General features: G+C 53.9%; 2 protein-coding genes across 10 annotated transcripts in view; one reads left to right on the plus strand and one right to left on the minus strand.

Annotated features, from left to right (window-relative positions):
* Dazap1 (DAZ associated protein 1) overlaps window positions 1-12,009 on the minus strand; it is a 26,775-nt gene extending 14,766 nt beyond the window's left edge. For 2 of the 8 annotated variants that reach the window (XM_046444323.2, XM_046444325.2), the window contains exons 1-4: window positions 11,822-12,008; window positions 3,327-3,367; window positions 2,466-2,632; window positions 2,120-2,185 (exon numbers count right to left, since the gene is read on the minus strand). In XM_046444323.2, the coding sequence (XP_046300279.1) occupies window positions 2,120-2,185; window positions 2,466-2,632; window positions 3,327-3,367; window positions 11,822-11,850 (303 nt within the window). In that variant the 5' untranslated portion in view covers window positions 11,851-12,008. Of the gene's footprint in view, window positions 1-2,119; window positions 2,186-2,465; window positions 2,633-3,326; window positions 3,368-7,344; window positions 10,544-11,821 lie in introns of those variants that run through there. The other 6 variants (XM_046444324.2, XM_046444321.2, XM_046444326.2 and 3 more) reach the window with 4 other exon arrangements.
* Window positions 12,010-17,986: 5,977 nt separating this feature from the next.
* Window positions 17,987-21,024, plus strand: Gamt (guanidinoacetate N-methyltransferase). Of its 2 annotated transcripts, XM_046444334.2 has the most exons (6): window positions 17,992-18,238; window positions 19,250-19,395; window positions 19,551-19,614; window positions 19,890-19,957; window positions 20,097-20,207; window positions 20,706-21,024. In XM_046444334.2, the coding sequence occupies exons 1-6, from the start codon at window positions 18,058-18,060 to the stop codon at window positions 20,844-20,846; spliced, it is 711 nt and encodes a 236-aa protein (XP_046300290.1). In that variant the 5' UTR covers window positions 17,992-18,057; the 3' UTR covers window positions 20,847-21,024. The 2 variants fall into 2 exon arrangements, with proteins under 2 accessions (XP_046300289.1, XP_046300290.1); XM_046444333.1 differs by lacking the exon at window positions 19,551-19,614 and having other exon boundaries at window positions 17,987-18,238; window positions 19,250-19,495.
* Window positions 21,025-21,895: the final 871 nt, after the last annotated feature.

Below are 21,895 nucleotides of genomic sequence, written 5' to 3' on the forward strand. Positions count from 1 at the left end.
GGAGGAAAAGGGGATTAGCTTGTGGTAGGACTTCAAACACTTCCCATTAGTTAGGTGTGACATCATCTTTGCATCTGTCCTAAGAGTCAGCTGAAAGCCAGACCAAACACACTCTAAAAATCCAAAGAGTCAAAAGAACACAAAAAACTGGGGCTGGGACTGGGGCTCAGTGGTGGAGTGCTCGCCTAGCATGTGCAAGGCCCCGGGTTTAATCCTCAGCACCACGTAAAACTAAATAAATAAGATAAAGGTTAAAAAAAAAAAGAACACAAAAACTGAGCTGAGATGACCCACTTCTCTGGTCATACATGGAGACTGTAATCATGGCATTTCTGCAAGGCTGTATTTCAGGTAAGGGTGAACACAGCACACCTTACGTCCCACCTCAGCTATTCTAAACAACAACAGCCACAACCATTAAAAGCTCTGCAAGCCAGACTTGATGGTGCACGCTTATTGTCCCCGCTAGACAGAGGCAGGAGGGTGGCTCGAGGTGAGGAGTTCAAGACCAGCCTGGGTAACATAGTGAGACCTTGTCTCAAAAACTCCCACAGCTCTGCAATGCAAAGCTAGAGATTTTGAAGGAGTGAGGAGAAGGCAGCTTTGAGGATCATAGACAGCTGAGAATCAACTGCAAGATATCTGCTCCTTCTTCCTGCCCCTCTGTTTCCAATCCCGACTTCCTTTCCCTATCCAAGGACATCATGTTTTATGTTGCCCCAACTGCTTTGGATTAAGAGACCAGACTTTGGGGAATGAGAGTTCACTGCCATGATGGGTGATGGTTTCGTGGGTGCACAGGTCAGTCAAGTCATCAAGTTACGCAGTTTATTTTTTTTTATGCCTAATACATCTTATAAAATGGCTAAGAGACTAAAATGTCTTAACTAGGGCTCAGTGGTAAAGCACTCGCTTAGCAAGTGTGAGGCACTGGGTTCGATCCTCAGCACCACATAAAAATAAATAAATAAATAAATAGAAAGAATAAAGGTATTATGTTAAAAAAAAAAAAAAAGACTTAACTAATAACCAGACAGAACATAACCCTTGACTGGACTTCAGGAGACAAGAGATATTTGTGAAGCAATTCTGGAAACAGGAGTACAGACCAGACACACGACATCCTTAGGTGTGGCGACGGTGAGGGTGGGGGATCTGACTTTAGGAGGACACACCACTAGTTAGGAGGGATACATGTAGTCAGACATAGGCATAAATATACATAAATATTTGGCAAAATTTAACAGCTGATGAATCTAGTGGGATATTTAGATATTCACTGTACCAGTCTTCCAATTTTCCTGTACTTAAAAAATTTGAAATATAACATCGGGGAAAAAAAATGTTGCAAGGTCTAAAGTCTCATCCTCCATAGCAGCTAGAATACTGCTGGAAAAGCAGATTCTCAGGCTCCACCCAGCCCTCTGACCAGGGGCACCTGGAGGGGTCAACTCAGCGCTATCCAGAACTCTCTATAAAGACAGGAGTGCTCTCCATCTGCATTGCCCCATGAAGTTCTAGTGATGCAACTGCTGGGCCAGGCAAAGGCAGTATGTATGCTGGCAAAACCCAAAACCAACTAAACACCACTCAAGGATGATAACTGTACCTGAGCAACAGGGACCACAGTTCATGAGAAACCCTTCACCACAGGATGGGGTTTTAAGTTCAGTTGACCACCTTACCCATGATCACTTAGGACCATTAAGAATTTTCTTGGTTACAAGATAAAATGCAGTACAGGCTAAAACTGGGCAATTATCAATTGCTCCAGGGTCATCTAGAAGACCTCTACTGCTCTCCTGCTTAATGAGCAACACCACCAGAGGAAAACATATTTTCCCTTTAAATCTGCCCAAAGTACACACAAGGAGGCCAGGCGCTGAGGGACACGATGCAATCCCAGTGACTCGGGAGGCTAAGGCAGGAGGGTTGCAGGTTCAAGGTCAGTCTCAGCAACTTAGTAAGGCCCTAAAGCAACTTTGCAAGACCCTGTCTCAAAATAAAATAAAAATGCCTAGGGGTGCAGCTCAGTGGCAAAGCATGCCTGGGTTCAATTCCCAGTTAAAAAAAAAAAAAAAAGCATTCACAAGGAGGCCTCCCAACCCCAGCCTCTTACCCATCCTTCCTTTGGCCGTGTTCGCTCTGGCTGCATTCCCCGAGGAGTGCATGGCTTCGGGTCGATCTGTAGGAAGTTTCAAACCGGCCCATTGTGAACATAGGCTACTTTCTCTAGAAAAGAAGGTGTTTCCAACAGCAGCCAGCTTCATGGCACACTGGCCCACACAGGCCACCCAATTGGCCCAATCCTCCAACAGCTAGTCCAAATACCAAGGCCCAACCCCTTTAAATCCAGCCCACATTAAAAGACTCTAAAATAAACATCAGTCAAAGTTCAGTCAGAGAGTTAAGCTGAAGGAATGGCAAACAAAAGACAGGGCAGGAAAGAATGAGAAGACACTTACATTCCGGCCGTCCAGGGTGTGTGGTCTGCTGGCCAGCACCGTCCCCACACAGTTTGGGTCTTTAAATTTGACAAATCCAAAACCACGAGACTGGTTGGTTGTTTTATCTTTCATGATAACACAGTCAACAACTTCTCCATATTGGGAAAAGTAGCTGCGCAGAGTCTCTGCTCAAAGATTGGGAACAAAAACACAAACACACACAAACCAGGGCATTAAGCAAACACATCTAACAGTTGGAGGGTGCACATGCACACTCACTTGCTTCCTTCCAGTTCATCGGCCTTACCTGAACAAGTCTGGGATGAGCAACACATGAACTGGCTTAGCAACTAGCTGCTGAGGGGAGGAAGAGGGCCCAGAAGAGGTACATGGAGATGGGCAAGGGAAATTCTGCACGACAGATGCATTACATCCTCATAAATTAGAAAAGGGACAAGTGACCTTAGCAATAGCAGATAGCTCTGTTCTGCTTCATAGGAACAGGAGAGCAAAGCTTAAGGGGATGCAAACATGACAACATTTGAGTGACAACCAGCAACCCAGGAATGCTGACTTGATTCTGAACAAAATGCTGACTTGATTCTAGCAAAACCCTAGACCTCTACCCCACAGTGAATAGTTCTGACTCCATAACCTTCTTGTGGCTTGCAACTGTGGGCCACAGTCTTCCTGTGGCTCTGACCAAAAAGATCAAGACCAATTTAACAGATTCAAAGGGAACACCACTATCTCTGCCCCTAGACAGCTCCCAGTCAAATGTCTCCTGCCCAGAAACCCAGACAATGTCCAAGGACTTCAACAAATCCCAGGCAGTAGCAAGAGATGAGGTCAGGGAGCCTCACAGCCTGCAGCACCTACCTTGGGTCGTGCTCCAGTCAAGTCCGCCCACAAAGAGCTTCCTGCAATTCAACAGAAAATGTTCAGGATCAACTTGACTCTCAGCTCAGGATTGTTCCCATCCCACCATGCCAAGAATGTAATTCAAACAAGGAATATTGCAAATGGGCTCATGTATGTCCCCTCTGGAGCATACACAGCTACAGCTTTGTCCACACTTTTGTTCAGACATGAGCAATGATTCCAACTTGTACCATAGGTGTGTCATAGAACCCTCTGACTACATGAAATCATGCTACTTCCAAGTGGGGCTTGGAAATTCCAGCATCTGCAAATATTTTATAATCAGGAAAAGGAATTAAGGAATCTAGATTTGATTTTTTTTTGGGGGGGTGGGTAACTAGGGATTGAACTCAGGGGCACTAGACCACTGAGCCGCATCCCCAACCCTATTTTGTATTTTATGTAGAGTCAGGGTCTCACTGAGTTGCCTAGTGCCTCGCCACTGCAGAGGCTGGCTTTGAACTCGCAATCCTCCTGCCTCAGCACCCCCAAGCCTCTGGAATTACAGGTGTGCAACATGGGGCCAGCTTAGATTTGATTTTAACTGGAAAAGAAACTGACACGTAAGATATTCGTCCCACCCAGCCTCTGAATTACAGTTAAGGGTGTGGATTCCGTGCTGGAGCCCTATACCCACATCCCCACCTCAAGGCAGCCTTTTTGGATAGATGCAGGGGGCTTTCATGAAGTATCCCATCTCCAAGGTCTCAGCTTTCCCAGTTCTCAGGGGCCAGGCAGGACCCAGGTTGAACAGAAGCAGCCAGGGGCAAATGCCCTGAAGGCCTGGGTGGAGCCAAGGCTGTGCTTATCTTCTGTTGCCCAGAGCACCCACTGGGCACAGCTGAGACACACACGGGGCCTCAGAGCTCACCTGCCTATGGGGCCTCAAGATTCCCCCAAACTCAGGGGGCAGGCCAGGTGAACCAGCTATAGCTTGCATGTCCTGCCCATTACATCAGGAAAGAGAACACACACTCATCAGTTCCTTCATCTGAGCCTCAGCTGTGCCAACCCCATCATCACCCTCCCAACTAGACCATCTTCAGAGACCAGAGCACCCTTCAGGCTTAGGGTCACCACCTGAGACACAAGAAATCTTCTGGCATCACTAAAAACGCCAGACCACCATACTACACTGGGCTCTTCTCAACCCCCCCAACTCTGGCACTCTAGTACTGGGGGTTGAATCACTAACCATACCCCTAATACTTCTCTTTTTTTATACCTTTATTTTGTTTATTTTCATTTCATGTGATGCGGGGGGCTCACGCATGCTAGGCAAGCACTCTACCACTGAGCCCAACCCTACCACCAGAAAGGTACAAACCACCATTTTCAAAGTGCCAATAAGCAAGCCCTGCGTTGGCCAGACTAGTTTAAGCTCTAAGCCTCATTTAAATTCCAAATCCAAAACTTAGGTATTAAGGGTGAGAGACTAGAAAGGCCATTATCATCACAGCTGACACAACTGGAATAGAACCTGCAGATCACATAAATGGGCCTCAAGATGGCACTCTACTTTGGGAAACAGGACACCTCGTGGTGTCCAATCCTTTCTAAACATTTTTTATTTTGAGGTAGGATTTCATTAGGTTGCCTAGACTGTTCAAACTGCAGATCCTACTGCTTCAGCCTCCCAAGTGGCCAGGATGACAAGTGTGCCCAGCCATACCTGACTTTGAGACAAGACTCTTCCCCAGTGAGCAATGTCCCATCAAGGGAGCTTAGAGCCAAAAGGAAGCTTCCTCTGACAGCTCCTGACAGCTGCCCCAGGAGCTACCCTTGCAAGGCGGCTGATGCACCCATCACTGCTCAAATCCATGACCATGACCCTCTGTAAATGCCAGCTTCCCTTTGTCAGCCCTTCTGTCAAGGATTGTTCCTACTCTTTTCCTCCAAGGAAAAGTAATTTAGATTTAGTGTGAAAAACAATTCCCCACCACCAGAAAGGTACCCACCACCATCTTCAAAGTGCCAATAAGCAAGCCCTGCGTTGCCCAGTTCTTGCATGGGGAGATGAGAAGGGCAAGGATGCAGAACCTTCCTGGAGACAGATCTGTAAAGACATGTTCCAGGGGAGATGTGCTGATCAAGCAGCCACAGGAGGCTCAGGTTTAGGCCTCATTAACTTAAAACCATGAGTATCCTACACACCTTGGAATGGGGCCAGAGAGTGCTGAGGTGAGGCCAGGCCAAGCAGGCAGACAGCAGGCCTCTTTGTGCCTCACTCCCCACAGACCGAGGGCAGGTCTGTGGTAGGCCATAGGTGAGAAGGCTAGTGACATCCACAGAAACCAAATCAAAGCAAATCCCACCTTACCAAAAAATGCCAGTCTTTATTTAGCACCGTCTCCAAGCAAAACAATGAGGGGATAAGCAGGTGTCCTCCTCCAAGCAACTCAATCTTTGCCAGGGCTGCCACTGCCAGGACAGAACTGGCCAGACTAGTTTAAGCTCTAAGCCTCATTTAAATTCCAAATCCAAAACTTAGGTATTAAGAATGAGAGGCTAGACAGGCCATTATCATCACAGCTGACACAACTGGAATAGAACCTGCAGATCACATAAATGTGCCTCAAGATGGCACTCTACTTTGGGAAACAGGACACCTCGTGGTGTCCACAGAAAAAAGAATCAGGTCTCTAGCTTACTCTCAAAATATTAAAAAACAAAACAAAAAACAACAACAAAACAATAGTGTTGGGGGGAGACTACAGCAAAACTATCATGTGCAGATATGGAGCCATTGCTAGCCAGTGGCTGGGCAGAGTACATCATGGGAATTTTTGTTACTATGTTGGTAATTTCTCTGTAAGCCTGAAGTGATATACAATTATAAGTTATGAAAACTTTCATTACTGAGGAAATGATGTAATTTAAGTTTTTTCTGAAACAGTCTCATCACTCATGAAATCTGACAGACAGTAAGCACTCTACACTACTTGCTGAGGAAAAGAAAACTCGCCTGTGTGTGAAAACCTTGTGTGTTTCTTTCCTTTACTCCTGCTTGGAAGGGGACAGCAGGTAAGGGGACACATTCCCCCAGTCAACAGGGGGAAGGTTCTAGAAGGTCCCAGGAAGAAGGCTGCATCTCCTCAGTTGCAGGGGTCAGCTCTAGGAATCTGGCACAAAGTCCTAACCTCTGAACCTTGTTTTTTTTTTTTTTTTCCCTTTTTTTCAATCAATAAAATAAGAAAGCCCCTGGCAGCCAACACACCAGGAGTGAGCAAGAAGCCAAGAGGAGTTCAAGGCAAAGACTCAGAAGGTTCTCTTAACCAGGATCAGCTCACTTAGGGGCCAAGACACTTCTTTGTATTAATCGGTAGCCCGGGTGTTTCTGTGCCCAGCTTGCTCACACTATGCCTCCCCCAGCACAGTGTGGCTAGAAGGTGTGAAGTAAGGGATTAGCACAAAGCTCTGCTCCCAGGCTCTGCCTCTGCAGGGCTCATAGGTAGGGGTCATTACCCAACAATGACACCTCTCATATGGCTTCTCTATGTGGCCCAGAGCCAGGAGGTCTGCCAGTTCCACTTGTCCAAACCAATGTATTCTGTGACATGCAAGCATCGTACCCAGGTTCAGATCCAGTCCAAAGCCCACCAGCTGGGCTGGGGATATAGCTCAGTTGGTAGAGTGCTTGCCTTGCATGCACAAGGCCCTGGGTTCCATCCCTAGCACCATTTAAAAAAAAAAAAGCCTAAGGTCCCAAATCCCACTGGCTCTGTGCATGCTCAACGTTGAGTGTTAGCCCAAGACTGCAGATGGCTTCAATCTGGAAGGGGCTCTGCAGAAGTGGCCTGCCTGCTAAAACAAAAACCTGTCTGAGGAGGACTTCCCAGCTTCTGCTATGTGCTTTAGGGCAACCACAAGGTATTTATGCCAAAAAATAAATCTCAAAGGGCTTCCCCTGGTCCTGGGTAACCACAGAGCGCTATGGGCCTTCTGGCGGGCTTCAGGATCCAGCAAGCAGCCTCACCAGTAGCAGTCAGCAGGCAGATGACCTCGGGCAGGGCATTGGAGCCATCAACTGACTTGACTGGCCCAGTCTCCGTCGCAGTCACTGGTTCTTCTTGGACTTAGTTCACAGGGCAAGAAGCAGAAGGCCAGGACCAATCTCGACTGTTTTGTAACAAGGACTTTTTCTTCTCAAGAACATAAACAAGCCAGGAGTGGTGGCGCACACCTGTAAGCCCAGCCCCAGCGGCTGGAGAGGCTGAGTCAGGAGGATCGCGAGTTCAAAGCCAGCCTCAGCAATAGCGAGGCACTAAGCAACTCAATGAGACCCTGTCTCTAAATAAAATACAAAATAAGACTGGGGATGTGGCTCAGTGGCTGAGTGCCCCTGAGTTCAATCCCGGGTACCCCTCCCCACCAAAAAAAAACATAAACAAACAGAGCCTATGTGTGGAATTTCTAGCTTCTTCAGATGAGGGCCTCCTAGGCCTAATCTCCAGGAGTTTTGTCCTCCCTTAAACCATGACCTCCAAAATCACTTGGGTCCTTATTCTCCCAAAGGGAAGGAGGCAGACCCTGAAAAGGCATACACTCCTGCCCAACCTTGGGAAACCACAAGGGCCAGATGGGAACCCACATCACAGTCCCCATGTGAATTGTGAGCCTGTGGTCCATTCCCAGTTCAGCTCCTCCCCTTGACAGCAGGGAATGTGACACAGGACAAGCCCCACAACTTCAAAGGCAGTGACATGCTGCTTCATGAACAGCCTCTACATGCCCTCATCCCTAGTTTATTGGTGACATCCATACCCTACCCCTCAAGATCATTTGTGTCCCACCTTCCCAGACATTCCAGGATCCTCCTGATCCAAACAAAGTCAATAAGCATGTTTGTTAAGGGCTGGGATGTGACTGTGATGTGGCTCAGAGGTAGTGATTGCCTAGCATGTCCAAGGCCCTGGGTTCATCCTTCGCACTGCCAAAAAAAAAAAGACTAAAGCAAAGCACTTGTCAAGGAGGTGGCCTCCTGCCTAAAGCACCATTCACATCAATTATAGTGAATGACATGGTAAAGTGGCACAACTGCTTGTAGCACCTTCCAAAGGAACAGTCGTGCCACAGGACTGGGCCTGCCTGGGACAAAAGGTCTTACACACAGAGACAACAAAATTGCAACATGGGAGAACAGTGGGGCCCAGCCCACATGCATTCTCTGTGCCACCAGGACAGTGGAAGGGCCTGGGACTCCCCGTCTGGCCAGTCCATTCCCTGGGTGACCCTAAGCCAAATTCCCTCACCTCATGAGCTTCAATCTCTCTGGCAAAGGGAAGGGTTAGCATCAAGACCACTGTGCTCCCAGGAGGTGTGGAGAGCACCGAGTTACTAGCCCTCGTCAGGGGTGACAGTGCTAGCTCTCTGCAGATGGCCTACTAAACCTCTGAAATCAAATGCAAGTTAAAAACACATTCCAAATCTGTGGCCAATTTTGCAGGACTTAGACCAGCCCAACACAGGAAATAAGTCCTAAATCCACACAGAACAAATGAAGGCACACATTGGAACCAGGCCACAAGGAGTAAAACTGTGCTTACTCTGGCAACACATCCCATCCCCCAAAAAAGCTAGAGCAATAGAGAAGGTCAGCAGAGTCGCTGCATGCAGGAATGACTTCAAAATGCAGGAAGCATTAAGATAATCCCCAACTGTGGGCTCTCACTTTGAGCAATTCTGTCCCCAGGAGACACTGGGCCCTACATTGGGACATGTGTGGTTGCTCCAACAAGGAGTGGGTGCCAGAGATGCTCCTCAGCACTCTGCAGTGCCCTGGACACCCCACCTCAGGACACCCCACAATACCCAGGGGGAAACCTTCCTCAGAGTAACTTCTAACATGTAAGAAAAGCCCCTAAAGGGCTGTCTGTGCTACCCACACACTAGATTCTAAACATTCGAAGAACAGCCTCCTCTTCAAATCATGGCTTCCTCTGATTCAACCTGTCCTGCTCTTGCTCACAGGGAGCAAGCACTGGGTCCAGTTGGGAGCTCAACTCTTGGGTGTCTACTTTCCAAAGCCATTCCAATAAATTATTTCAGAAGAACCCAAGCCCTTTGTGTGTGGACCACTCCACAGCTGCACTGCTTCTGCCATGGTTAGAGTGCATCCCCCAAAGTCACTAAAATTAGACAGGTGATCCCTAGTGCAAGAGCTGAGAGGTGGGACCCTTCAGGATGGTTCTGGATCACAGGACAGAGCCGTCCTGACTGGATTCCCAACCCTTAGCACAGGATTGAGTCTGACCTAAAGGATAAGTTCAGTCCCTCCCCTCTCTCCCATGTGCCTCTGTCACACATGAAGGCCCTCACTCATCATGGGCCCTTGATCTAAGACTTTCAACCTCTAGAACTGGAAGAAATCAAACTTTGTTCTTTATCAACTGCCAAGTCTCAGAAACTCTGTCATAGCAGCACAAAACAGACTCAGAGACCCTCCTTAACACCCAGCTTTAGCAGCTGCCCATCCTCCTTGTCCAGCTGCAGCCCAGCAGGCAAGTGTACCCACACCAAATTCCAAGGTCTTTTCCACTATCTGTGACTTTCCTTCCTCTGTGACTCTTTCTTCAAAGGTCTCCAGTGTCCCTTTCTTGTGATTCTGAGTAGTTCAGACAGTGACAAACACGTCACATAAAATCTTCCACAACTTCCTTCCCTCCAGTTCCATGACAGTCTGTCACTTTGAAGGCTGGCAGGACTATGTGGTCTGTGCACCTGAGGTGACAATTCAAAACCTTTCTGTCCACCTGCAATGTAGGCATGGGCCTCCCCAATACCTGGGAACAATGATCAGCCACTCATGGTGAGACTCTAGAAAACAATGCTCTTTGTAATCCTGTGTTTCAGAATTTTAATGGGAGGGACCTAAACCAAGGTAGGATGACTTCCCAGAGCCAGGCAGAGCAGGGCACCCTAGGCTCAGAGCTTCCCACCCATGCTTCTTAGCTCCACACTCCCCCACTTGGTGCTCAGGCCTCAGAAGCCTGGCACTTCAGCACCTCTAGTAAGGGAAGGGGAGTGGCCCACATGAAACTCCTCACTCCTTCCTGCCCTAGGAGCCAGTCTCTAGGCTGTGCGAATCAGGAGGCGGACCACGCTAAGTAAACTCTGGGTGCCTCACTCTACTTCTACGGCACCAGGCTGCTCACAGACAAACTAATCTCTTCCTTCAAAGACTCAAACCCAAGAGTGTGGGCGGCACACACCTGTAATCCCAGGGAGGTCAAGGCAGGAGGATCTCAAGTTGGAAGGCAGCCAGGCAACTCGGCCAGGCCCTGTCTTGGGGAGACCCCGTCCCGGGATGTGGCTCACTGGCAGAACACCTCTGGGCTCAATCCACGAAAGTGGGACTGACAGAAGGATGATCCCTTGCCAGCCTTCCCAGACAGCCATCCCAGGTGTGAGCGCATGAGGGGAGGGGTCCGGAGGCCAGCGCTGCCCAGCCAGAAGCATGCATGTCAGAGCGACACGACGTGGCTGCTGTCCACCCCACCTCAGGGCCTGGAGGCGACAGCAGGGGTGAGTTCTGAGGGAAGTGCATGTCACTGGACACTTCGGATTCACCTGCCACCTGCTTAAAAACCAAGCCCTGCTTCACCCTGAGCGTGGCACTGCCACCGGCGCCCAGTCAGCAGCAGGTTCCCTCCCAGGCGCCGCGGGAGCCTCCCTAGGCCGCACACCGGGGTCGCCAAGCACCGGGCGGACACTGGCGACCGAGCCCTCCCGCAGAGCAGCAGAAATTCCCGGGTTCTCGGCGACTTCCAAGTTCAGGGCTGCGACGCGGCGCCACGGCCCGCGGAGCTGGGTGACACTCACAGCCCTCCGAAGTCCCGAGTCCCCGAGGTCCTTCCGTACTCCGCGGAGGCCCCCTCCCGGCTCCCGGCCGCACTCGCCACGCCACCAGGCCGACGCCGGCGGGCGCCTCACCCGGCGCGCGTCTCCGGGCACCGGCAGCAGGGCGGCCGCGGCGAGCCCAGGCGCTCCGCCCGAGGCCGGGGTCCGGGCGCCTCACGCCGCCTCTGCCGAGCCCGCCCCGCGGCGCCCCTGCCCGGGCGGCTCACCGGAGGCCGCGGGGCGCCGAGGCCCCGCGCGACCCCGGCCTCCCCGCCATGTGCGCCGACCCCAGTTCCGGCGCGGGCCGGGGACACCCGAGCCCCTCAAGGCACCGCGCCGGGTCCCCCCCGGCCGAAACGCCGGCGAGGCGCGGAGGGCGCGCCCGGGACGTGCGCCTGTCCCCCGGGCCCCCTCGAGGCGCCCGCACGCCGGCTCCGCCCCGGCCTGCGGCCCCCGGCGCCAGGCAGCCCGCGCCCGCATCCGCCCCCCGGCCGGCGTGACCTTGACGGGCCGGCCCCCCGCCCGGCCCGCCCCGGGGGCGGCGTCTCGGGGCCGGCGGCGGGGCGGGGGCGCGGGCCCGGGGCGGCGGCGCAAGCTGGCCCGCGCGTCCTCACCCGATCTCGTCGGCTCCCGAGTTGTTCATGGCGGCGGCGGCGCTCGGCGTCCCCGGGCCTCCTGGCTCGCTCCCGCCTCCGGAAGGTCACCCGCTCAGTCGCCCTCCCCACAGCCGCGGCCCGGATCTGCGCAACGGCGGCGGCGGCGGCGGCGGCTACTGCCTCCTCCCCTCAGCGCCAACGGTCACCGCGCGTCCCCGCGCCGCCGCGCCGCCGCCCTGCGCACGCCCGGGCGCGCTCCCGCACGGGGCCTCCGAGGGCGGGGCCAGGGGTGCGCCGCGCGTGCGTGCGGGCCGCACGAGGGCCCGCGCCGGCGCAGTCTTGGTCGACGCTCGTCACACTTCCTCTTCTGCTGCTCCTGGGTAGCCGCGGGGCACGCTGGGAAAGAGAGTCCTCGCGTTGGCCCCGCCTCCAGGAGAGGGCGCGCAGGCCGAGCCACGTGCGTGCGTGCGCGTGTGCGGCGGCGCGCGCAGGCGCAGTTGCAGCTTCCTCTAAGTCCGCTGGCGATTCCCGTGCGCGCGTGTTGACCGCTGTGGATAAAGCCCTGACTCGCGGTCCTCTGGCGGTACACGGCGTCTGCCGCGCTCTCGTCTTGGGCCATGGATCCTCTTCATGTCCCTGTTTCGCAGAAGAGGGTACTGAGTGGCACAGAGGCTGAGTCACTTGCCCAAGATCACTTATGGGTCTGATTGGGATTAAAGCAAAAGCCAAATTCGACAATTGTGAAAAAATAGTATCCACCCCGCGAGGTAGTTCTTTAGTTCTGTGGATTGTCTACTAATGATTCTTCGAAACAGGGCGATTTTGTCCCCCTGGGGACACTTGGCAGTGAATGAAGATTCAGTTTGTTTGTCACAAGTTGCAAACCTCAAGAGGGTGAAGACCAGAGATGCTGCTCCACACCCTACAATGCACAGGATCGCGCCACCACAGAGAACGACACCCCCCCACACACCTTGTCAACAGGAGGTGGAGAAACACCAGTCTACACGGACAGATGGATAGTCATCTGTATTGATTTGTCACATGGTACTATATGCTGCTGCCTTGTGATTTTCCCCATAGCTTTTATCCCCATTGATAACCTGGGTTCCATCGCCAGTATAGGGCGTGTGGGACACCTCCTGTAGCCCTCCTTACTTCTTGCAAAACATGTTGCTCTCAGCAGGCTCTGGAGGAAGTGACTGTCATTGGTTCTCAGCCACAGGGAAACAGACCCAGCAGAAGGGACAAGCAGTCCCAGGTGGCTGTCCACCTCTCAGGGGTCATACTGCACTGTAACATTTTGGAAGTCAAAAAATTAGTTAACAGGTTTTTTGTTTGTTTGGTACCAGGGATTGAACTCAGGGGCACTCAACCACTGAGCCACATTCCAGCCCTATTTTGTATTTTATTTAGAGACCGTCTCACCTCGCTTTTGCTGAGGCTGGCTTTGAACTCACTCTTCTTCTGTCTCAGCCTCCTGAGGCGCTGGGATTACAGGCGTGGTGCGCCATCATGCCTGGCTGTTAACAGTTTTGAAAGTGATCAGGCTCGGAGGTAGGTGTCAGGAAGGCTAGCTCCTGGGATTGGGCTGGGCTGGGTATGGCTGCCAGGGTGAGCAGGAACTGATGGCAGGCTGGCTTGGCCTTCCAAACTGCAGAGGCTGGACAGCACTACATCAAGGAATCTGCCCCTCAGACGCTAGCTAAGTGTGTGTAGACAGAGACGGCCCAGGATGCCCACAGACCACATGTCCATCCCTCAGTGACAGGGGCCAGCAGATACAGTGCACAGGATGTGGTTGAAAGGAGGAAGCCAGGCACGAACTGCTTAAAATAGTATATTTTAATATATATAGACACCTATGAGGGATGAATAATAGCCATGTATTTGCCACTGAAATGAAAACGTTAGGTTTTTGCCACGTTTACTTCAAGATATTTTTTAAAAATGAAGCGGAGGGCTGGGAAGTGGCCCAAGGGCAGCTATGCTTTGCTGAATGAGGCCTGGTTCAATCTCCTGGGTGCAGAAGAAAAAAACAGTAGAAGAGCTTGTTCCCTCCAACCCAGGCATTTCCTCCCTCCCACTCCAGGGCAGATACAGCAATAAAATAGGTGTTTTGACACTTCTCTGAATTTACTTTCAATGTGAGAATATGCATGCCAAAATATACACTTCTCCCCACCCCCTGCCTTTTGTGTTACTGGGGACTGACACCAGGGATTCCACCACTGAGCTGCATACTCAGCCCTTTTTATTTTGGGACAATTTCACTGAGTGGCTGAGGCTGGCTTTGAACTTGTGATTCTCCTGCCTCAGCCTTCCAAGTGGCTGGGATGACAGGCATGTGCCACCACATCCAGCTTGGCCCCTGGCACCCACATGCTACTTGCTGTCTCTGGATCTTATGACTAAAGATTTCCTGTGATTCCTGCAGTGTGTAGTCTTTTGAGTCTGGCTCTCACTAAGCACAAGGTCCTCAGTGTCCATCCACATTGTAGCAAGTGTCCTTTTCATGGCTGAATAATATTCAGACACACTGTGTATATCCATTCATTGGTTGATGGACGTTTGGGTTGTTTCCACCAGAAGAAAAAAACAGTAGAAGAGCCTGTTCCCTCCACCCCAGGCATTTCCAGGGATTGTGAATAGTGTTGCCCTAAGCATTTCCAGCCATCAACTATAGCTAACGCCTGTGTGACCTCTTTATTACATATGATAGCATTATATATAGTGTTAAATACTATCATAGTATTATATATAATTATAACTATACATAATGTTACTACATACACAGAAAGGCAAAGCAGCATAAATGTTGCCTGATAAAACAGCTATCTGGGTGTGGGACAGGGACCCTGGGGACTTTGTTCTTCACTGTACAGTGGCCACCACAGCTGTGGTGTTGGCTCATTGTTAATTGTCCAGCCCAGTAGATGATGAGCTCCCACGGAGGTGGTGTGGGCCTGCCCTGCTCATGGCTCTTGGCTGGGACCCTGGGTGCAGCTCAGAGCCTGCACAGCAGGGTGCTTGATGTGGTAGACAGCACTGCAGACCTCTGCAGAAACAGCAGTGGGGGTGACTGGGGTGGGACCCAGGGCCTTGTGCATCCTAGGCAAGGGCTCCACCCTGAGCCACACCCAGCTCAGATAGCAAATACTACACTGTGAACTTGGAGTTGAAAAGCACCCACAAGATGTGTAGGTGATGGTTGTGGCTGTGTGCCAATAAAATTTTACTTAAAAGCACAGGAAGTTTAAAAAAAATCACGTAACTTCTGCCCACGAGGAAATATTCTAATTTTGATTTTGTAGTGCTCACTGTGGCAAAATACTGAAATTGGAACAATGGAGATTTTTTTTTTTCTATCATATAAAAACATCAACGTGGTTCTTAGCACCACAGGAAACAAGCAGCAGGGTTTGACCTCTGGGCTGTCGCTGGTAGACTCCTTCTTCACCATGTCTCATTATTCTGGTTGAATATGTTACCTATCAGAAAATAAGTATTTTTCCTTTGTTTTGTTCTTTTAAAATTATGGCTGTATGGCTGGGATGTGGCTTAGTTGATAAAAGTATGGTTCCAGAATCACACATACACCTGTCCCCATCTCCTGTGACACCAATTTACTGTGTACACTTGGGAAGGAACTGGCCAGGAAGGTACAGTGTGCACACCTGTCATTCCAGCAACTCAGGAGGCTGAGGCAGGAGGATCACAAATTGGAGGCCAGACTTTGCAACTTAACAAAACACTGTCCTAAAATAAAAATGGGAGGGGGTGCAGCTCAGTGCATGAGAGCTCCTGGAAGCCACTTGCCATCTCTGAGTCTGGGTTTATAGGCTGTAGAGCTTGGACAAAGGCACAAACCAGGCCTCTGCGAGCAGACAGTGTCTCCATTTGCCAAGTTAGAAAAGGCGGGAGTGGTCACAGTACAGGAAAAGGCTGAAGCTTGAACTTGGCCAAGTGCCAGCAGAATGTGCCTGCTCTTGCTGCGGCTGGATGTGGAGCCCAGGTGGCCTCTTGGGCTACCACTGGGAGGTTCCCCCTCACACACCCGCCATCTTTTTTTTTTTTTTAGAGAGAGACAGAGAGAGAGAGAATTTTTTAATATTTATTTTTCAGTTTTCAGTGAACACAACATCTTTATTTTATTATCATTTTTTTATGTGGTGCTGAGGATCGAACCCAGCGCCCACCCCCCCCCACATGCCAGGCGAGCCGGTTACCCGCTTGAGCCACATCCCCAGCCTCACCCCCGCCATCTTAATGGAAGCCTCCTGCCCTCTGCTGGCTCTGATGAGGCAAGTTGCCATGCTGGCAAGACCCTGTACAAGAGCCCAAAAGAAACTGCATTGTGCCAGTGGCCATGGGTGAGCTTGGCAGCAGACCCAGCCCCAGGTAGGGCTTCACGTGGGGACCACAGCACTGACTATACTAGTTGCAGCCTTGGGAGGGATGGTAGGCCGAGGACATACTCAGTTGCATTGCTGACCACAGATACTGGCCTGTTTGCTGCTGTTCAGGAGGTCTAGCAACAGCTGATGAATGGTGGGTCTCCTCCTTCCTGTGCATTCCAGGGCTTCCCTTGGGTTGGGCAACACTTAGTGAGTATCATCTGTTTGTACAGGACACACACAGGGGAGCAGGCTCCACCATGCCCTGTACGCATCCCAGGGCCACTGCAACACCAGCCAAGGTGCCCATCATAGGCTGGCAGCCAGGAGTAAGAGCCCAGACAGGATGAAGGACTGGAGAACAGCACAGGGAAGTGCAGCTTGGGCCCTGCCCCCTGGGGGTCCTGCCCTGCCCTCATGGTCAGACCTCATTCTACCTAACCCATACTAGGTATTCATGAAGCTTTCTGTGTGCCAGGCCTGTCAGATAGCCTTTCAAATGTACAAAGGGAAGAGTATGTGCAGAGGTCAGGCAGAGGGACAGAGTGCTCCTGAGGCTGCTGAGGAGGAGGCCTAGGGCCCAGGCAGGCCTGTAGCAGAGAGGCACCCTGGAAAGTGCAGGGCAGAGGCCTGGCATGCAGCCATTGCAGAGGCTAGCTCTGCAGCACCGAGCCCTCCAACTCTCCTTGCCTCAGTTTCTTTGTGTGTTACTGTTACTCGGGAATGAAACAGCCCCGCCTGTGGACTGTGCAAAGCACTGAGCACCCACAGAATGCTGGGGACCCCTGAGGTGGCTCTAGGTCTGGATGGGAAACAGGAAATCATGTATCAGAGCCAGGAAGCCAACCCGGCCTGGTGTGGGGTCCAGGGAAGCAGGCAGAGGTCGAGCTGACCCTAAGGGGCTGCCCTGGACTAGGGCAAGGTCTCAGCCTCCCTAGCTGCAAGATGCCTACAGGGGGATGTGGCTCAAGCGGTCGCGCGCTCGCCTGGCATGCGTGCGGCCCGGGCTCGATCCTCAGCACCACATACCAACAAAGATGTTGTGTCTGCCGAAAACTAAAAATAAATATATATATATAAAAAAAGATGCCTGCAGGGAGCTCCACAGCCTGCCGGGATGCCTGCCTGACTGCGCAGTGTGAGGTGTCCCCCCATCAAGATTCCGGAGTCTCATGTGACCTAAGCTCATCAGAGGGGAGAGGGAGCTCCACAGCCTGCCGGGATGCCTGCCTGACTGCGCAGTGTGAGGTGTCCCCCCATCAAGATTCCGGAGTCTCATGTGACCTAAGCTCATCAGAGGGGAGAGGGAGCTCCACATCCTGCCGGGATGCCTGCCTGACTGCGCAGTGTGAGGTGTCCCCCCATCAAGATTCCGGAGTCTCATGTGACCTAAGCTCATCAGAGGGGAGAGGGAGCTCGGCAGAGTGGCAGTGGTGGCTGTGATCCTGAGCGACCCGCCTCCACCCTCCTGGCTTCCCGGTCTATAACATGGGGATACCCTGCAGAAACCCCTGAAGCACGTTCTGAAGACTGAATAATGTTAAATACTCCAGGCATTTTCCAATAGCACCCCGAAATTTGGAAGCGAACTGGTCCTTATGCGCGGTGGTAGAGGGGAAAACTGAAGCCCGTGAGAAGCAAGGTGGCGACCCGAGTAGGGCTGGCTTCCCGGGGCGCGGGGCCGCCGGGCGGGCGCCTTCCCGAGGAGGCCCTGGGGGAGGCGCGCGCGGCGGCGTTCTCGGCCCGGCCCCGCCCCGCAGGCCCCGCCCGGCCGGCGGGCGCGCCCTGGCCCAGGAGGCCCTGCCGCCTGCGGCCCGCCGCCCGCCTCGCACTGAGCCGAGTCCGCACGGCTGCAGCATGAGCCGCCCCGCAGACAGCCCGATTTTTACGCCCGGAGAAGACTGCGGCGCTGCGTGGCGCGCGGCGCCGGCGGCCTACGACCCGGCGGACACGCACCTGCGCATCCTGGGCAAGCCGGTGATGGAGCGCTGGGAGACCCCGTACATGCAGGCGCTGGCGGCCGCCGCCACCTCCAGAGGTAGCCCCCGCCCGGGCGCCGGCGGGGAAACCAAGGCCGGGGCGTGCCAGCCCACGGTCGGGTGGCCCGTGGCGCACTAGCGCCCCTGCGCGCCTCGGCTTCCTCGTGGTGGAGTGGGGCTGCTTGCTAGTGGGACGACCGAGTCAGGCAGGGGGGATGTTGCGGGAACGAGGCCAGCACCCAGTAGGCGCCCGCTAAGTAGCAGGAATTTCCCCTCCACAGGAAATGAGGTCCCTGCTCCCTGGGGCAGGTCAGGGGATGGGTCCTCGGACCGCTACCCGGGGTGGAGCTTGTCTGTGATAGGAGCTGTGGGACGCGGAGCAGGTGCCTTCTCAGGACCGGGGAAGCCTGGCGCTCGGCAATGGCTAAGAATAGCTCCGGAAAGCTGAGTTTAGGAGACAGCTGCCCCTTGTGGCCCTGCACTGCCTGGTGGAAGGCCGTGTGCCCCAGACTCCCAAGACCCAAATGGAGCCCTTCAGGGGTCAAACGTGGCCTTTGGATGCTGAGCCTCAATGCTCCCACCTGGCCAATGAGCACATCCAGTGTCTCTGTGCACAGCAGTGGAGAGGGGCTTTGACACGCGGTCCAGAAGGACTGTACCCTCTCTCTCCTCCCAGAGCATTCCAAGTCCTAGGCCTCAACCCAGCTTTGCCCTTGCAAACTTCGTGGTGCAGAGGGAGGGAAGGGGACAGGAAAGTAACCAGTTAGAGAGATAAGGGCCACCAGTACAAACAGCATGGGCCTGGTCTCAAAGTCCAAGGCTTAACCTCCCCCCAGGGGCTCTGGCCAAAAGCTTCTGTCCAAGGCCTCTCTGGCGGGCCACCCTTTCTGGACACTGGCCAGGGCCCACGCTATTGCCTCTCTGGACTGCTGTGTCCTGTCCACCCACAGCACCCCTCCCCTGTCCTTGTGGCAAATGCGATTCTCGGCCAGTGCTCGCCCAGCACCCCCTCCTCCAGGCAGCTCCCCAGAGGAACCACACGCGATGCCTGGTGTCTTTTGTCTGTCCAGGAGGCCGGGTCCTGGAGGTGGGCTTCGGCATGGCCATCGCAGCCTCAAAGGTGCAGGAGGCTCCCATCGATGAGCACTGGATCATCGAGTGCAATGATGGCGTCTTCCAGCGACTCCAGGACTGGGCCCCGCAGCAGCCACACAAGGTGCCCCCCTGCCAGCCCACTTGTGATCAAAGGCGCTCCCTAGAGGAGGCTGGGGGCCTGGGGCGGCCACAGATGGGGAGATGGTCTACCCTTTCAGCAGGTAGGGAGATTTTTGGGACTCCTTCCCTATCTTCATTTTCCTCCCCTCTCCCAAGGTTGTCCCCTTGAAAGGCCTGTGGGAAGACGTGGCGCCCACACTGCCAGACAGTCACTTTGACGGTGAGGGTGCCCCGGGAGCTAGGTATGGGGGTGTCATGGGGGTGTGCTGAGCTCCAGCTCCTCTCTGGTGGCTCCTGCCAGGCCTCTGCTCATGGAGGGGTCTTCTAAGTACACCATGTGTGGCACACACCTGGGGACAGCCTGGGTGGGCAAGGACATGAGCCTACTGGAGAGCCTGGTGTGTGACAAGATACCTGAAGGTGTGCAGAGGTGGTGTCCAGTGGACATGATGCCCACCTGCAGTCCAGCCCTGACAGAGCCATGTTGCCATGCAGGGATCCTGTATGACACGTACCCGCTGTCAGAGGAGACTTGGCACACGCACCAGTTCACCTTCATCAGGGTAGGAAGTGGCGGCGCTGGGTACTCTGCGGGCTGGGCAGGGCGCCTGGCTTTCCTCCCATTCCTGACTGCTGGGGTGCTGACTGCTGGGGTGCAGCAGGCCTGTGGGGAGCCCCTGTCCAAACCCACCTCCTCCCCAGAACCACGCCTTCCGCCTGCTGAAGCCTGGAGGAGTGCTCACCTACTGCAACCTCACCTCCTGGGGGGAGCTGATGAAGGCCCAGTACTCAGACATCACCACCATGTTCCAGGTGGGGCCACGGGAGGGCATGGGTGGCGACTCTACCAGGCAGTGGCCCTGGGGACCTCTGGGAGGGCTCCCCTCCTGCAGGCCTCAGGGCTGAGATCCTGGATGGGCTAGACTGTACTGGCTGCCCATCCAGACCCCTCACTGGGTCAGCCGTCTGCCATGGCTCCCCAGTGCCCTGAGGATACAGCCCGGGCCCTGTGCCCCCCTCTGTTGCCTGTCCAGCCGTTCCTATCAGAGCCTCTGCCCACCACAGGGCCAAAAGGCAGGTCTCCTCATGAGACGTCCGTCCTTCTGCTCTGGGGTGCACTCATAAGAACATGGAGAACCACCCCAGGCAGGGGCCACAGAGGGCCTTTGTGCCTTGCTGGCCCTGGGGTGCTGGCTGGGGGACTGCTGGGAGGACACCCGGGGCATGTGGACAGCTGGACTACACTCACCTGGGCACACACCTGGGGCCTGAGGGGCAGTGCCAGGGCTGTGACCACCCCCCCCCCCCCAGGAGACACAGGTGCCTGTGCTGCAGGAGGCGGGCTTCCTCAGGGAGGACATCCGCACGGAGGTGATGGCTCTGGTCCCGCCAGCCGACTGCCGCTACTACACCTTCCCGCAGATGATCATACCCCTGGTCACCAAGCACTGAGCCACCCGCCTCCAGATCTGCACACACTCAGTGCCTTTGTGGGCCACGGCCCACCTACTAGGCCTCTGTGCCCCACCTGGTGCCTCTGCTGGGCCTGATTCAGCAGTGGTCACAGCTTTGCTGACCACTGCCAGGTAACCTGCTGGGCTGAGAGAGAAATAAAGGCGGCCAGTGGGCATGTGTGCAGTGGTGTGTGTAGCCCAGCTTCCCAGCAGCCCCAGGTCAGAAGCCTGCCCATGGTGGATGTCCCCTGTCCAAGGTGGCAGGAGGCGAGACCACTACTCTGATGGCAGCAGAAGGTCTTGAGGGGCTAGTTAGGGCCTCACAGGGTGGGGGGATGGCCCCTGCCCTGCCCACCCCAGTGAGCAGTGTCATCCTGAGAACTGCTCCACCACTGCAGAGCTCCCACTGTCCAGGGTCTTGACCAGGACCCCACCACCTAGGGAACAGACCGGCTCAGCTTGTTCTGGGCCCAACTGGTCACCCCAGCTGTTGGCCTTACCCACGCAGCTCTTGGGCCTGTCCATTCACATGCAGGCCCTCAGTACTGCTGTGCCCTCTGCAGGGACCCTCCTGCCAGCTCCCTCCACACGCTGAGCACAAAGGCCAGGCCGAGGGCTCAGTGCAGGACACTCCCTTTGACTGGAACAGCTGCCACTTTAGCATGGTCTTGTCCCAAAAGCTGTTCTTGGGCTGGGCACATGGCCAACACTGCAATCCCAGTGACAGGCTGTGAAGCAGGAGGACTGCAGGGTCAAAGTCAGCGTCTGTAATTTAGGGACCAATTTAGCAAGACCCTGTCTCAAAATGAAAGGGGTGGGGATGTGGCTCAGAGGTAAAGCACACTTGGGTTCAGTCCCCAGTACCAAAAAAAGCCGTCCTTTGACTGGGCCAGGCACCCACTGCCTCCACCCTAGTGATCTGGGAACCCCCATCCTATCCCTGATTGGTGGGAACTGCCATCCCAAAACCATCCCTGGCCCGTGGTGGCACTCGCTACGGACTTGCAGAGCTGGGGTCAGCAGAACATGGGACATCTAAATATGGTT

This window comes from Marmota monax, unplaced genomic scaffold (assembly GCF_021218885.2).
Source record: "Marmota monax isolate L192 unplaced genomic scaffold, Marmota_monax_Labrador192_F-V1.1 WCK01_AAM20220418_F8-fsc00102, whole genome shotgun sequence".
NCBI classification, from domain to species: domain Eukaryota; kingdom Metazoa; phylum Chordata; class Mammalia; order Rodentia; family Sciuridae; genus Marmota; species Marmota monax.